This window comes from Pyxicephalus adspersus, chromosome 2, assembly GCF_032062135.1.
Source record: "Pyxicephalus adspersus chromosome 2, UCB_Pads_2.0, whole genome shotgun sequence".
NCBI lineage: Eukaryota > Metazoa > Chordata > Amphibia > Anura > Pyxicephalidae > Pyxicephalus > Pyxicephalus adspersus.
Window position 1 is genome coordinate 36337632 of NC_092859.1, and position 17277 is coordinate 36354908.

General features: G+C 38.0%; 1 protein-coding gene across 3 annotated transcripts in view; it reads left to right on the forward strand.

Moving 5' to 3' along the window:
• LOC140323405 (matrix metalloproteinase-21-like) overlaps positions 1–17277 on the forward strand; it is a 32267-nt gene that overhangs the window by 3248 nt on the left and 11742 nt on the right. The window contains exons 1-4 of one of the 3 annotated variants that reach the window (XM_072400428.1): positions 2076–2150; positions 11875–12166; positions 14406–15054; positions 16099–16238. In XM_072400428.1, coding sequence (XP_072256529.1) covers positions 11993–12166; positions 14406–15054; positions 16099–16238 — 963 coding nt within the window. In that variant the 5' untranslated portion in view covers positions 2076–2150; positions 11875–11992. Of the gene's footprint in view, positions 1–2075; positions 2151–9605; positions 9858–11874; positions 12167–14405; positions 15055–16098; positions 16239–17277 lie in introns of those variants that run through there. The other 2 variants (XM_072400427.1, XM_072400426.1) reach the window with 2 other exon arrangements.

The following is a 17277-nucleotide window of genomic DNA, read 5'->3' on the forward strand; positions in this document are numbered from 1 at the left end:
ACTCTCATTCACTAATAGTATCAAAGTTTTAAAATCCCTGCAAAGTCTTTAGTCAGTGTAGTAGTTGTCAGCAAAACTGGAGTTTAAAATATCTGTTTCAGTGATTCTACAATTTTTTTGCAAAGGTAAAGTGGAATTCACACTGTTGGGAAAAATGCTACTGAGTTACTATGGTTTGTGATTGATAAATGTTTACTGAATTCAAAATGTGCTAAAATACTGAAACTCAGACCAAGCTGCAAAGTTCTCCTTACTTTCCTTTCCCAACCACTCTATTATTGCTGCTTCTTCCAGGAATGATGGTGCACATGGCTCTCCCCTACCTCCTTCATTGCAGCATCAATTGCCAAAGTGGCCATGCTCTAGGCTCGAGCTCTGTAATGTGGGGAGGGTAAAAGGGTTTTCTGGATTCTGTAATCTCCACAAAGGAAATGTGGGCATAAGTAGAGATAAGAGAGGTGAGGTTTTTAATTAGGTGAATATGTTGCCCTGCAAGAAAGAGTACAATTTCATTTTAAACTTAATTCCTATATTCTGGAATTGTAGAAATAAAAAAATCACTTATTCTCTAAAAAGGTGTATACATTTTCACGGGCCTGCAAACTTTATTGAATATCACTGTAAATATTTTTATGGAGGATTTTAGTAACAATAAATCAACAATAAAGATTACACTTTTAAAATAGTAACTTGCAATGAATTTTGGCATGCTGCACAAGGGAGAGTAAACAGATTTCTGACAGGTCTGTATATACTCAAAATGTTGGAATCATCTGCAGGGCTATGAGATGTTTGGCACAGAGGGTCAGAACAGGCTGGCACAGCCCTGGTACTTTAGTAAGCAAGCAGGAGAATCACTGGACGCAGACAGCACATTTGTTACCAGTTCACTCCCAGTCAGTGCTAGGCCCCGCCAAATAGGTCACCCAGCCAGATTTGATGGCGATCCCACTTTTAAGGCTGCATGGGTTTATGGATCAACATTTAATGCCTCCTAGGATACAAGTGGTCTAAGTATTATACATTTATGTGCTATATGGAGGTGTGTTACTGATACATTTAAATGCAATCTCCTGCCTCTGTCAGTTTATCCTTCCCATCCTTACTCAAAGCTGACCTCTACTGACCTGAGCCCTGCAGTGGTAGACAGCTCATTTATTATAAAAGATGCTTCTTGCTATCACACTGCGTTGCCCTATGTTGGCAGAGCTGAGTAAGATCCTGTAAAAGGGAATGGTATAGAGTACTATTTAGAGAGAAACTAAACTGGTGAGTTTCTGGACCTGTGCAGGACCTGTCATCGCTGCACTAAAAGGGATGCAGTCATCTTCACGGCCGGGTCCATGGTGGACTGTCATGGAGAAGGGATCCCTCCTCGCCGATTGGATGATGTAACACTAGCGCATGCACAAGTCCTGCATTATCCCTGTGACGAGGGCTATGCTACACAGTGCAAGCGATGTGTAGTTTAGAGCTGAAACAAAAATAATTTTTGAGAGACATTGCAAGTCTCTCTTGTCAAATAGTACTGCCTCTTGGTGTTTTTTTTTAGTTTTCTTAGTTTAGGCCCTCTTTTAGTGACAGCACTGAATCAGCTGAGGCTACTGACATCATATCTATGGCAGCACCCAGCATTAATCTTAGTTCTTTTCAATGTCTTCATAAAAGAGACATTTATAGATAAGTACCATACCTAAAATTCATCACATGCACATATAATTTTAATGTAAGCTTGTTATTAAAATGAGTGATTAGATAGCAGGATCTTTTGAAGGTGCTCATGGGGATAAAACCTTACTGAATGCTACACAAAAATAAAAAAATGTGTAGTTTTGTTGAAAAGATTTTGTATTGTTAGTATTTTTTTTTGTTTGTTGTTTTTTTTGTTTTTTTTTTACTAGCACGGGAATTTGCCTGTCTAGTAGTATAAAGACTCCTGTAAAAGTAAATCCAAATTATTTGTGTTTCTTGTTTAAACTCAGAGTCAGAGACTGAGTTTTTTCAGAGCAATAAACTGTTTGTGTACATGAAATGCCAGCACAAAATTCCTCCTACCTGAAATATCTTGTACTTGTAAACAGGGATGGGTGTGTCCATGAGAGAGGCGCCAATCTGTGCTTATCCATTTCCCACTGAGATACGCCAAAAATGTGAGTTCTGTGTGTTCTGATATACATGAGTTTTTGCTAAAGCCAATCAGGTCTTTGCTTTCATTTTTAACCACTTGATGTTTTTACTACAGTATACTCATGTCACCTCAGTCTTGACTTAAGTCTAAGAAATGTGAATGGAAATCGTGTGCTCAGGTCCATAGTGGACAAATAAAAAATGATTTGGTCTATAAGGGTATAAGAGCTGAAATCATAAATCTGAAGAAAAGAAATGGCGTTTTGAAACTGTCTGATTGCTTTGGGCTTTTCAATTTCAATGACACATCTGTGTGAAATGGCATTGTGTCTGCCATGGAGGTCCCAGTGATTTTTGCAGTTGCTTTGTTGCCAAAAAAAAGCCTATTAGAAGCCCTGGACCTTAAAATTACTACCAAAATCAACCCTTAAATACCGCCCTCAATATTTAATCTGTAACTTAAACCTAAAACTTAAAGCGGACCTAAACTCAACATTTTCACTTTACATGAAAGGGTTAGACAACACCTCCCCTTTCAGTCTTAATCGCCTGGGGTTACGCATCCGGGGAGGCTCTATCCGAGGCCATGCACAGACGGACAGTTTTTTCTATTAAGGGAAAGAGATGCCGGTCTCATGCAAGCGCAGTGAGATTGCCACTCTTTTTTTTTTCCTCTTTACAGCGGGCTACATCACCCGACCCTGTACCTGCTCAGTGCAAGATCGGGTGACGTGCCAAGAAGACGGAAAAAAAAGTCCGAAGATAGAGGCGCCCGGCGCGTAAAAAGGAAATCTAGGACAACGCAGGACTGCATTGAGGGAAGGACCAGCACCATTGAGAGATCTGCAGGATTAAAGGTAAGTGTATTTTTTTGTTTTAGTTTAGTTCCTAATTAAACTAGTAATGTAGCAGTATTTTTTTCTTTTGGTAAAAATGTTTTAAACCTAACTAATTAAAGGTCACGGTTATAGGCCCCCCAGCAGTTCTAATATGGTTTGTTCTAATCCTTGTAATTGCCCTGAGAAGTTTAGCCCTGGAGCATAACTCCCATAGCAAAATTTTTATGTGGAACCAAGTGTCCTATTTTATGGCACCAGGTAGCACCAACTCTCTCCATGATCTTAACATGGCATTTGGCTAAATCAAAAGGGCAGGCGGGATCAAAAGGTGACAAAACTGCTACAGAATTGGACTAAAAAAAAAAAAAACAAAGGTATTAGGGCTGTCTGCTAGCTGTGTATACAAATATTGGCCACTTTATTAAGTACACCCTGCTAGTACCAGGTTGGATGCCCTGTTCCTGGATTTTACAGAAGCCAGTATGCCTGACTGCTAGTACTTCACTCCCCAAATTTCTTTGACTAAGACTGTTCATCCAAATGCCAGCAATTTCAGCACTTTGTTATAAGAACAGACTTCATGATAACTCGGATAATGGAGTTAATTTTTTTAGGATTGTACTTTTAGCCTATTTTTAATTAATTAGGTATTTTGCTGCTTCTGGTGTAAAGCCCTGGTCCAACACCAGTTCCCACCGGACGCCAGTCCCCTAATCTAATGCTGCAGTCTTCTCCAATAAAAAAGCCCCCGCTCAGCCTCAAGAGATTAGTTGCACCTCCCAGCTCACAGTTGCCCCCAGGACTTCTGTGCTCTAGGAATGGTGACTGTGTGCTCCTAGTAAGGTCATAACTAAAGAAACCTGTTGTATTTCCCTGCATGGGCAGAAATGAGTTTTACTTTAAAGCTTTAATTTGGTCTGTTTTTGTGGTTTAGATGAAAACGTTCAGTATACCAATCCTAAGCATCCGTTGTTGTTTTTTTCTTTTTTAAAAACACAAAATCATAGAACACAAAATCCCCAGCCAGTCAATATGAATAAATCAAAGTTCATTAGTGGGGGTGCTGCTCTGTTTGGATAAACTTCTATGTAAAAACTACATACACTGGCAAAATCACTCAACTGTCAGTAACCCCGTTCATGTGATGATAATAAATCACTGTAAGTAATAGACTGTTCTAGAACAAGAATGAGGCACACATAGCGTACAGAAATGCCCAGACTTCAGTTATGTTTGTTTCTAAGTGAAGGTAATTGATTGAAACAATATTTCAGACATGCTGGACAGTCTAGATTGGGAGGGGGCTGCTGTAGTTTAGAAGTGAAACCCTTTGCCTGTTTTAAAAGCTCTTGTCTAGGATGATGAATAGAGATGTTTTTCTCTGTTAATTAAAGGGGCTTCCCCCTATAAATGAAGAACCGACTGCTGATTGAAAGGAAGGGGGCTCATGCTCTTTTTATCAGCATAAGACCATGCTTATGCTGGTTGATCAGGCAATCTGATCACCCACTGGTGTAAAGCAAACCCGAAGAACTATTTCATGGTGCAACTAACTGACACTGCCAAGGTGGCATCCAAAATGCACAGCTCATATATCATCTTTTATTGATATTTCAAGTATGTGGTCGTGGAGCCAGAGGGATAGCGGCTAGGTGATTAGGTATGGTCTACAACCTATAAAGTTGCAGGCATTACAAAATATAATAAGTTTTGCTTTTATTAAGATCTTCATATAAACATAACAATAAATTCATAATATAAATAATAAATAATAGCCTGTTAGATTTTAAAATAGCAAAATCAGCTTTTGCAGCAATTTGCACCTTCATTTCAAAGATTTCCCCCACAATATATTTTGCCTGCTGCTTTATGTCTCCAGTCTGATGGCCACCATCATTCAACCCTTCTCTAAACCAAAGTTATACTGGACCTACCCCAGCCAGTGACTGTAAACAGAAAGAAAAAGCAGCAGAATGTTGAGAAGATCTTTCTGTCACTCAACTTTCTGTTCATTTTAGCATGCTTCTTGTCAACACATATAAACATTGGTCCTGATTTATTAACCTCCTTGCCGTTAAGCCCGACCTTCGTACGGGCTCAAAAAAGTTGCTCTTTTCGTTAAGCCTGAGATTTTCCGTACATTAAAATCCCCACTTACCCAGGTAAGTGGGGATTTAATGTAGGGAAAATCTCGGTCCCCCTGTGCTCATCCAGCGTCGGGTTCGCGTTCGATCGTCGTCCGTCGGTCTCCGTTTCCAGCGTTGGGTGCCTTCTCGTATACCAGCGGGACCAGGTAAGAAGCCGGCCGGCATCTTGTGCTCCGCTGGCCGGAGGAAAAAAACAGCCGGCCGGCTTCTTGTGCGTGCGTGCGTGATGACGTCGGCGCGTGTGCGGGAAATTCAAATTGAAACTCGTTCATTCATTTTGTATTGGATTGAATACAGGAGTTTGTATTCAATCCAATACAAAATGAATGAATGAGTTTCAATTAAAAATAAATACAAAGTATGTATTTTGTATTGGATTGGTTTTCATTTATTTATGTATTCTTGTTTAAGCTGAATTTTGTGTTTTTCCTTTAATGTTATTAAAAGTAATTTTTTTTTTTACATGATTGTGTGTTTCAAACATTTTTTATATTCATTATATCTACTAGAGCCCTATTCGGACAAATTTCTGTAAGTTACAGGTCTACAATTTAAAAAAAAAAATTGCATGAAAACCTGTAACACTTTTGGTACAGAAATCTAGACCTCAGTGTAACGCCCAGGTGGTTAAAGCTCTCCAAGGCTGGATCGGATACACTTTTATCAGTGAAGCTGGGTGATCCAGCAAACCTGGAATGGATGTGGTCCAGGATTCAAAACATTTGCTGACAAATAGCAAATGACTTTGAAGAAATCCATTCCAACAAAATTCTTGTTGATATATTTCCTAGTGTTTGCTAATAGTATCTTGACTGCAAAATTTTTCACTTTCATGTCAGCACTATTTGGTAAATCCTCTCTCTTATTTCGATTGGTCACATTTCTGTGCACATTTCTATATTCTATTCTTGAGTGCTGTTAAGTTTGGTATGTGCTTTTAGGGAACTTTATGGGCATTGTAAGTCATTGTGTGTGATACAGCAGGTGGCAGAGCTGGCAATGCACCCCAGGACATAAGTAAGCAAGGTGTTTGATTTCTCAAATATCATTTTAAAATAAAAATATAACTTTTTGGTGAATTTTTTTTCACACTGCAAGGTATTGCCTTTATCCATACTCCTACTTCCTTTTTCACTCAAACACAAACAGCCTCAGAAGTGCCTGAAGCATGCAATGACTCATTGCATTGGATCCTAACCAAGCAGTCAGGTCTGTAGGTGGTCTAAAGGGTTTTAGTTCTTTGAACATTCTGACAAATAATTATAATGAATACATACATTTTATCAAGTGTTGGAAAGCTTTATTACTGTAACTCTGGGGCCGGTCCATTGATATAATCTCCTGATGACGTCCCTAATAGGAAAGAAAAATACAATTTTACCAGAGAAGTGAATGATATATTAAAAGATAAACAGGCCTATGCCACCATTACTGCGTCAAAAAGCTTGGCCAACAGACAACTGTACTGACCTCTATTTCAGGTTCCTGCATTTTACGTCAAATCTACGTAGGGAGTGTTAGAGTTGTTAAAGAACTGGTCCAATTATGTCTCACACACTTCCATGTATTTGTGTTTAATGGAGCAATCACTGTAAAATAATAAACAAAAAAAAACATACAATGCTACCCTTACATTTTAATACTGCAGATTTTGGCAACAATAAATACATGTTTTATAGATCCGGGGAGTGAGGGCTACATGCAATTAAAAGGTATATGGTGGCTGCAGTAGTTTCATTCCTTAGGAAAACTGTCTGGCTCTTATGCTGACCTCCTGGTCTCATTACTTTCCTGGTCGGTGTTAAAAACAAGATACACTCCAGAAACATCCTTTACAGTACATATGATGATAATAAATAAAAAAAAAATCTTGAAAGCTGTCAGAGGGTAAGATAATGTAAGAACCAACTTAAAAAGTCTTGTAGAAAAGCATGTGAGAAGTGGAGATTAAGGCTACGTACACACACGTCAGATGATTCTCATCCGATAACTCGCAGCCCCCCTCACCAAACAGCAGAATTGCGGTGTATGTTCAGCTATCGTTCATGAATCGTGCAGCCTTTTGACGTTGGAAAGGATCATGAAAGATCCTTTCTAATGACAATTATTGCACATGTGAACACAGCCTAACTATATGGAGCAATTTCTCCAAGAAAGTATACTAAAGCATAATAAATTAGTTGGAGAAGGTGAGAGGAAACACTCTAGAACATTGTTTTTCCAACTAAAGTTCGATGGAACACTAGGTGTTCATCTGAGTTTGCTAAAGGTTCTTTGAGCAGTGAGAAATAGTGGATTAATTTCCCAACTACACTGAAAACAAGTGAAATTTGTAAGGAAAGTTTTGGCATTGGTGTTAAGATTAGGGTTAAAGCTGATTTAAAACCCACTATACCAGGGGTCTGCAACCAGCGGCTCCGGAGCCGCATGCGGCTCTTCAGCCTCCTTGTTGTGGCTCCCTTCAGCTGCCGCGAGATCTCTGATGGGGGATCCCCTTCCTCCCAAGACACTGCGGAGAAGGGGGATTCCCTATCCAGTGTTCTAATGAAAAAAATCTACCAGTGAAATAAATCTACCACGGGGCGTGTACAAATGGGTGCGTACAATGACATCCCTCTCCTTTGAACCCCAATACCTCTGGAATGGGGAGATGTACAAAACCAAAAATGTAGGTGCAAGTGGGAGACACCTGTGACTTAAAATTTAATTGTTAGGCTATCATAAGAACATAAAGAACTCTGCCCATCAAAAAAATCTACTGTTACACATTGCTGGAGGCACCTGAACCCCAATTTCTCTGGAACAGGAAGGGGGTACAGGTGAACAAAATTGGAGGTGCAAGTGGGGGGCACCTGTGGCTAACACCTCCTAAAAACTCCACCCATCAAAAAACCCCTACCCTGTTACACATTGTTGGAGGCTTCTAGCACCTAAACCCCAATTTATCTGGAAACGGAGGGGAGGCGGTACAGGTGACCAAAATAGAGGTGCAAGTGGGGGACACTTATGGCTAACACCACCTACAATTGAATCGCTAAGGCATCATCAGAAAATAAAGAACTCTGCCCATCAAAATAATCTACCCTGTTACACATTGCTGGAGGCTTCTAGCACCTGAACCCCAATTACTCAAGATTGGGGGGTACAGGTGAACAAAATTAAAGCTGCAAATGAGGGACACCTGTGGCTAACACCCCTTAAAATTTCATCGCTAAGGCATCGTCAGAACATAAAGAACTCTGCCCATCAAAAAAATCTACCCTGTTATGTTAGAAGCCTCCAGCTTCTAATGTAACAGGATGATATGTTAGAAGCTGGAGGCTTCTAGGGGCATAGTTCAGTGTTTAATTTATTTCAAAGTAGGCCTACACATGCACACTTGTTGTAAAAGGTAAAATTTAAAAAATAATAAAACTTTTAAAAGTTTATAAACTGTGTTATGTTTTGTGGCTCCAGACTATTTTTCTTTAGTGGAAGAGGAGGCAAAATGGCTCTTTTGATAGTAAAGGTTGCTGACCCCTGCACTATACTCATTTGTCCTAATTCCATCTCAGAGCGCCTCTTTCTTCTTCCTTCTTCTCATCATGAATATATGATCCTTGACCATCTTGATTGGCCGTGTCTTAAAAATGTAACTTTATTCATTCATTCCTTGCAAGTGCAGGGTAGGGTAATGTGCAGCTCAGCTATTATGACAGTTTCCCAGCTTAATCATGGAGGGATTTTGCCTGTCCTTTTCTGCTATAATGACCTGCCTGAACAAGCATTTGTTAAAATAGAACTTTAGTTATGCTTTAGGGACAAGAAATTCGTGCACTGAGAACTTGGCTCACTTCCTTAGCTTCATCTGACAGTCAACTTTCAGGACCATCTCCTAAACATCAAAAGAATATGTTCAGGGAATACAGACACCAAACTTAACAGGAGTATTCCATTGTTTATTATAAAAAAACTAAAGTAACCAATGCCCCCCCCCCACACACACACACACACACACACACACACACACACACACACGCACGCACGCGCACAAACACACTGATGTGCCCTTTTGATAAAAACTGAACTGATAACATTGACAAAATTAGATGCTTCAAGGTTTAGTTAGAGTATAATAAGGAAATTAGCAAATACTATTTATAAAAACTTTTTCCTGAGCTAGAAATAGGAAAACAACCTTTGCCTGAAAGTCCACCTAAAATGTATAGATCCACATTCCAAAATCCAGTTAGTCTAGAAAGCAGAGATATTCTTTAAGTTTCCTTTGCATAGATGATTAACTTGCTGAGCAAGGGAATGAACAAATGGAAAACATTACAGGTTTCTCTAGGAGTAAAAATAGTGGCTCCAAACCGGACCTTGGCCCATTCTCAATACTGCAGGTTAATATTTTCAAGTTTTTAAAGACCTTGATAATGAGTTCAGCCTAGAGGTGACTGTCCTCATGTTAGCTGCCTGAGAACAGCCAACACCAGTCAAGTGGAGACAAGTAGCCCCAGTACTTAAATACATCATTAAGTTCTTCAGCATTCACTGCTCTATTTGTCATAAGCTAACAGCTTGTCTGACAGTTCACATGATAGCTAATGATTTATTCAGGGGTGGGCTAGTCTCATCCCAGCTCAGACTGTGTTAAATAAGCTCTGCCAAGAGGCTACAAAGAGTAGAGAGACACTGACAGAACAGGCAACTGCCAAACAAGTAAGTACAACAGTGACCACTCCAAAGTATCCATCTATCTCAGGTAATAATAATTATTATACCAGTATTGTCATTTACTATACCATATAACATTCTAATTCAATTTACAATTTTACCTAGCTCAGTAAACTGATTTTTAAACTCAAGCCTAAGTTTATTGTTTTGTATATGAATTTACATTATCTTTAAAATGTGTATTGGAAGTGCCTAACAATCACATATGTGCTATGGGAATATTTGAGATTGTATGCCTATTGTTTTTTTGGCTTATTTTATATATGGCAGAATATGGGGTCTATTTTAAAGCAGTGAATCTGTGAAAAGTGCTGTCTGGTGAGGGTGTATATGTATGTATTGTGTACCTTGCAGCACTGTGATAAATTTTATTTTCAGATATTAGATTGTGCTGTCTTGTCTTCTTTACAGCAGACTACACACATAGCTATGTGTAACAAAATAGTATATATAATAGTATGTATAGTAACCCTACATGTACCTAGTTCCATATAACACATCACATACTGGTATCCCTGACACACCTAATGGACTAACAGTTTCATTCCTCAGTTCAAAGAGAAAGACAAAAGAATGATAACAAAAGAAGACCAAGTGGTCCATAGAGCCGCTTTCCTTTTTGTTTGTTTCTAACCTTGTATGATTATAGTTTTTTATGTTTGTTTCAAGCCTGATAAAGTTTACTTACTGTCACCTGTTTCACTACTTCTACTTGATGTCTGTTTTAAGCATTAACTACTTTTTGGTAAAATAATACTGTAAACTTTGAACTTTCCACTTGCTAGTTTAAAGCCATGTCCCTGTGTAGCTTTATATTCCCTTCTTAAACCTTATTTACACTCCTAATGCATTTGAAGTTTTCATTCACTTTCTTCCATTTTCTTTCTTTCTTCAAGACAGTAAATATTAGGTTGCTATAGTGTTCCTGATATGTTTTATTCCTTAGACCTTTTACCCAGGTTGTTGCTCATCTATGGTCTCAATCCAACTTTTTGAATATTCTGTGGAAGTATGGTCTCTAGAACTGGGCAGAGCATTGTAAAGAAGGTATAAATTAGGTCTAACTCATTCCTACTTCTGGTTTGCTATCCCAGAATGGCAGGGAGAGTAGCTTCAGCATTTAATATATTATAAATATGGAAAATAGTAATGAGATCTAGCATTCCTATTAAAGCATGGTAAAATAGGATGTACTGGGAAATTAACACTATCCAGGAAACTGGGCTGTATAACTATGCCAAATACCCAAATATCATGTCATGCTTAATGATCATCAATTCTGCTAATTGATCATTTATAAGCAGCTTTCCCAAAGTATGTAAGTAAGTTAATGTATTAGCGACACAGTGATATTTATTCAGTCTATCTATTAAGGCATTAAATCTGTCATTCACCAAAATAATCTCTGTTGGAGAAGCTTCCTAGTCCATTTCAATAGAAGACAGATTTTTCCACCAGTGATTTTTTTTCATTGTCAGATTCCCTGCTTGATAATTAGACCCCTTTGAGCAGAACTTTAACAAAAAAAAAATTGACACCTTTACTTCTGCAGAGCCCTCCATCCCTCCACAACTAGCTTCCATTTGGTCCCGCACCTTCCTGCATTCTTTCTTCATCGCAATGTGGAGGAACCAGCAGGCGCTGCCATCTTCTACTGTCCTCTTACTGTTTCTGCTTATATCACCAATCTAGCACTGCGAAGGAGCGAGAACAGGAGACATTTCCTCCCGCAAATATATTAAAAAAAAGTGCCAATCTCACTGTGAATGCAAACACAAACACTTTTTTTGCTTTAAAAAGTACAAAATATTGTGATAGGTCTGCTTTAATATACTTTAAATTTATTACCAATATTTGTAATGAAGTATTAAAGAAAATATTCAGTTGCATGAGTTTATCTTATCCTTTGGTTAAAACGGAACAGTTGATATAATTAATGTCATTGTACAAAGAAATCATCTGTTTGTAGCATAAAATGACTAAAAGTTAGGTAATTTTTAATTAATCAATGGCTACCATTAAATCTCTTATTTTTTCTGTTTCAGGCTTGAAAACCTGACAAGACAAAAAGTACTTAAAGTGGAAGCACTTGATTACAAGTGACACAACACGTGTACTGAACGCTGATCACATGAAAACAGAAGACGGTCAGTTGGAACTGGTATGGAGCTATCTGGTTGCCTGAAAACAGTGTCAATCCCATTTACTCTCCTCTACCTGATATACTCATTAGAGGGGACACACTCAGAAAAACTCTTCCATAACAGAGACCATTCAGATGTAGAACTACAAAACCACCCACAAGCTGATGCCATTCTGAGCCCTGAGGCAGCACAGGTATGACCAGCTAAGTTAGTATAATTTTTTGTAGCAGTGGTAGAGGTAGACAGCAGAGGGCAAAGATAAAGATGGAGCCTGTTGTATCATACCTCCAAACTCCCAAGCAACAGGGACACTTGCTTGGACCTACAAAATATGTGGACAAATGGCATGCCCCTGCCATACAGGCTATAGAAAATGTGTACGTAATATATTTTTTGTCCTCATTTTTTAGAATAGATCATCGGTTTGATAACTTTATTGACATCGCGTCTATCTACCATATTGGTGGACATAAAATGGTTGTCCTCAGCAGCTGATATAGGGAATTGCACTCAGATATCAGTTGAACATTAGAGAGCCATATCTTCCATAAAAATTAATCATTCATTGAGCACCACCATAAAGCTGGCAACATGTATACTGTGAGTGTGAAGGTCTACATATACAAGGTGCTAATTTTACATCTGCAGTCACATTAACAAATGTAGAGGCTAGAAGTCGCTAAAGAAATGGTGGATGGGGGAACTTGCTCATCCTTCAAAGTGTTTATTGTTCTAACTTCTGGTCTGGTGGACCATAGCAGAACGTTCAGTACTTGAGAGATAGTAAGGATCAGCATCTTGCCTAGGCTGAGATGATGTCATCAGTCTCCTTCAAGCAGGAGGAAACATTTCTGTACGCAGCCATATCAGCCTAGGCAAATATTCTTTTTGAAGATCAAGGCCCTCTTTATGTGTATATGTATATTAAAAAAAAAATCTTTACTGTTACAGTATACAAATATGAAACCTACATAATGATAGAATAGAACTTTTTCAGTAAACGTGAAAACTCATATCATAATATCGCCATTTAACATGAACAACAAGGCAGTGTAAACATCCTCCAGTCAAACCTGCACCAAGCACTTTATGTACATGAGTGGGCGTTCTGCTGTTCAGTTTTTTTGGATGTGAATTAGTAACAGATATATATAGAATATCATATAGAATATCTCTCATTTCTAACTTATCATCTAGTAGAATGATCAAAACATGCACAGGCCCACCCAGTAAACATTTATCCATGTTCGATGTGGAAAGGTTGATAATGTTATTAAATAAACCAGGATTTCTGAGGAAATTTATATAAAGTAGTAGAGGAGTGTTGTACTGTGTTTGCTACTGATTAATGTAGTGAGTTTGGAGAGAAAACATTTTAAAGAGAAACACAATGCCAAAAGTTTAGGATGACTAATTTCCTCAAAAATTCAGTTCTATATAATCTGTTGAATCCAATTTGAACAGGATTCTAAGAAAGCATTTTGAGTTTATTTGCTTCCTTTTATTGCATGGCTATAATGTGGTAAATTACTTTAATTTGCAAAAATGGTAAGCTGAAGTGCACAAGAGAAGACAGAACAGTACATAGTTTGCACACACATATAGTTATAGGTATCTGCACTAACTGAATGATAAATTCCAAATTTAAAGTATACTTCTTGTAGGTTTTATTGCTGAAATGTTCACATATGACCAACAAATACTGTGACCTAACTCACAATTACCATTTCAATTCATCCCAAAGGTGTTCAGTAGGGTTGAAGGCCAGACTTTGGTTAGACCTATTAACTTCCTTCAAACCAAAGTTATTAAACAATGTTTTGTGCACAGCACTTTCTAAAACTGTTTACTCAGATTTAAATAAGTATATACACACTAAGGATTCAAAAAGTCTTAGTAGTGGATGCACAATGAATTAATATTCATCCATGGCTATCCAGAGGTCTTTTTAATAGGTCTCTATACAAATATAAAACAGTAACACAATGTTGTGTGCTAGCTCTTTCTGTGTTACCTATCTCAAGCTGTTACTACAACTGTCTAAAATCTCTTTGTATGCTGTAACAATAGCAGTTTTATTTACTTAAAACACCTAACTTGGTAGTAATTTCCACTTTCTTTTAGTCATATAGGTAGGTGTAATGGCCATGTGTATACAAATGTTTGACTATTTATTTACGTGCATAGTTAAACTACAGAACTACTGATTTCTGTAAATCATACATGTTTTACAGCAGCAAAAAGTTTAAAGAAAATGATGAAACCACCTGCTGATTTATTAGGGGTCAACATGATATTTGCATTTTATATTTGAAAATTTAAAAAATTCCAGAGCTTTACAGCTTTAGACCAAAATATGTTCAAAACACTGTACATTACATACTGTAAATTTGTGTATCTAAGTTTAATGTTTCCATATCTCTGTTCTGCAGCAATATCTGGTCAAATATGGTTGGGTGGATCCTGTAAACTGGGAGGAACAAGCATTTGGAGAGTCTCTTGACCTTGATCAAGCTCCACAAGATGTTTCCCAACTTATATCAGAAGGAGAATCATCAGAACGCTCCTTCCTCCCTTCTCCAAATAAGACGTCGTTAAGTTCAACTTTTTCAGAGTCATTGAAAAAATTTCAAGAAGCCAATGGTTTGAATGCCACAGGCATCCTGGACACACCCACCAAACTGGCCATGAACAAACCTCGTTGTGGTGTTCCTGACCACAAAGCCCCATCAAAACGTAAAAATGCAACTTTAAGCCTCTTAGCTACAAATGAAACATATCATGATCCCACACAACCAGAAAGAACTCGTGGAAGGAGAAGTGTTCTGTCTACACTGGTTGAGCATTATAGAAAAAAACGGGATGAGAGAAATGCTCTAGAGAATGGAAATGCTATGAGCATTTCGAAGAGGACATTGAAGTGGAGGCTTATGGGAGAAGGATATAGCATGCAATTGACCATAGACCAGCAGAGGAGAATACTTCGCACTGCTTTTCGTATGTGGAGTGAGGTCATCCCACTACAGTTTGTGGAGGATCTCACTGGAGATGACATAGACATTCGAGTTGGGTTTGGCACAGGCAAGTATATGCTCATTTCTTGATTGATGAAATCAAGATAGTTTCAGAGATAGTATGAATCCCTAACCATATACAACCTTTAAAACTAGCACCATTCCTAAGCCACCTCTAAAACTAACACTACATATCCATTGTTTTTAGTTGATCATTTTAATTTATAAGAAAAGGATTCTTCTTAGGACAAGAAAAAGGAGGTTATGGTTTTAAAAAAAGACCCTTAATGATAAAAGTTATGATGACTAAATTGACCAATGGGATGCCAGCTCCTATGGTTTACAGGGTTGAAAAAAAGAGGCTGAAGGATCTTACTACTGGTGATGAGAGTTGACAAACCTGTTCTATGCTTTAGAGGTTGTGTTGTTTGCTATCTATTAAAATCTGGTGAATCTAAATCTTTTTTGGGTTGGAAAAGATTTTTTTTTGCTGTTTGTGTTTCTTTTGGAGAGAAATATTGTCCCTATTTGTCCTGGTTACCCTTCACTGAGACATAATTATGAAAAAAAAATGTCAGACAGTTTTAACCAAAAAAGGGGGTGAAGTGAGCTAGCAAATAACTTACCTTTGTGTTTTGTTCCCTTTGGTCTGTTAAATATATTTTTAGTGTACAGTACAGTGGCATTGTCACCCCAGGGCAGAAAATGTGTTACTGAAAGGCACACCAGCTAAAAATTAAATTAGGCTTTATAAAATAAAACCAATGTAGCTACTTTGCAATACATTTCTGTTTTGGGGTTTAGATACAAATTCATGAGTCTGAATGGAAAAGCCTTCTGTCTACTTCCTAGTTTTTTTAGATCAAGTCAAAAGCGTTTTTAGTCAAAAGCTGCCACCACTACATTGTTCTTTAAAACTGGAGCTAGTGTGGATTGGAGAGACATTTAGCCTGCAGTGGCCAGTTTTCTGTATCCTGACATTAAAAATAAAATTTAACGCATGTAAGAAGGCAAACAGATAACTGTGCTTTTGTGAAGGTTTCAAGTGCATGTTTTCCCATTTTGTTACCACATTACTTCTGTATGGTAATAACAGTCTGGTTATTTACAGGGCAGCACCTCGGCTGTTCTCAGGCATTTGATGGAGTCGGGCAGGAGTTTGCCCATGCCTGGTACCTAGGAGACATTCATTTTGATGACGATGAGCACTTTGTTGGGCCAACCAGTGAACAAGGGATCAGCCTTTTAAAAGTAAGTCCGTAATGTAAAAAAAATACCTGTTATGCGGAGGGCTGTGGAGTCGGAGTTGGAGTCGGAGACAATTTTGGGTTCCTGGAGTCTGTGTAGATAAAAATGTGTTGACTCGGACTCCTGATAAATTTAAATTATATTAAAAAAAATACAGCAATTTCAAATGTCCTATTTCAAAAACAATTTGTACTTAGTACTTTGTACTAAGTACTCTGATGTAAGAATAAAGCCCAGTGCATAGTTGTATTTCTACTAGTGTGAAGTTAATCTGAGCTATACAACCTGACATTCACATTTTATGTAATCAGGATTATGTACATTACAAAAAGTGTTTTCATTTTATTTCAGATATAATGTGTTTAACAAGTTCATTTGAGTGTAAAAAAATGTAATGATATAGGTGTAGGTGAGTGCTATTGCCTGATGTGTCTTCAGGTGTCCTGTCTGCCCTCTCCATATATGCTCCCATCCATACTAGGCAGTTAGATAAGTGGGCCCCCCTGGCCCTGGGGCCTCCCACTGCCCTGTCTTTAGCAGAAGATCAGCAAACAAAAATAAAGGCAGCAGCGTCTGCTCAACTTCTTCTGTCTGCTAAAAGAGCTTAGAAGAACTTGGAGGAACAGCTTTTTGGATTCAACTGTAAGTGTTCATGTTTATTTTAAAACTGCATGGCTGCTTGTGTGTACTATGATGAAAGGCTGTGTGCATGTTTCTGGATAAAACTGCAGGACAATGTGTATGTTTATGTGTATGGTGGAGGAATATATGAATGTTTGTGTATCGTGCATGGTGTGTATGTTTCTGAGTAAAATGTAGGGCTCTGTGTTGTGTGTATAGTATATATGTTTGTTCATGTTTTTCTGTATAGGACAAATTATGTCTAAGTTTAGTGCAGGGCTATAGCTTATTTGTGTTTATAGTCCCGTGTTGTATGTATGTTTGCAATAGCGCAGGACTATGTGTTTGTGTATGTGTATTTAAATCAAAGAATATGCTAGTTAGTATTACATATTCTATATTTATAGAGTTTTAGTGGGTC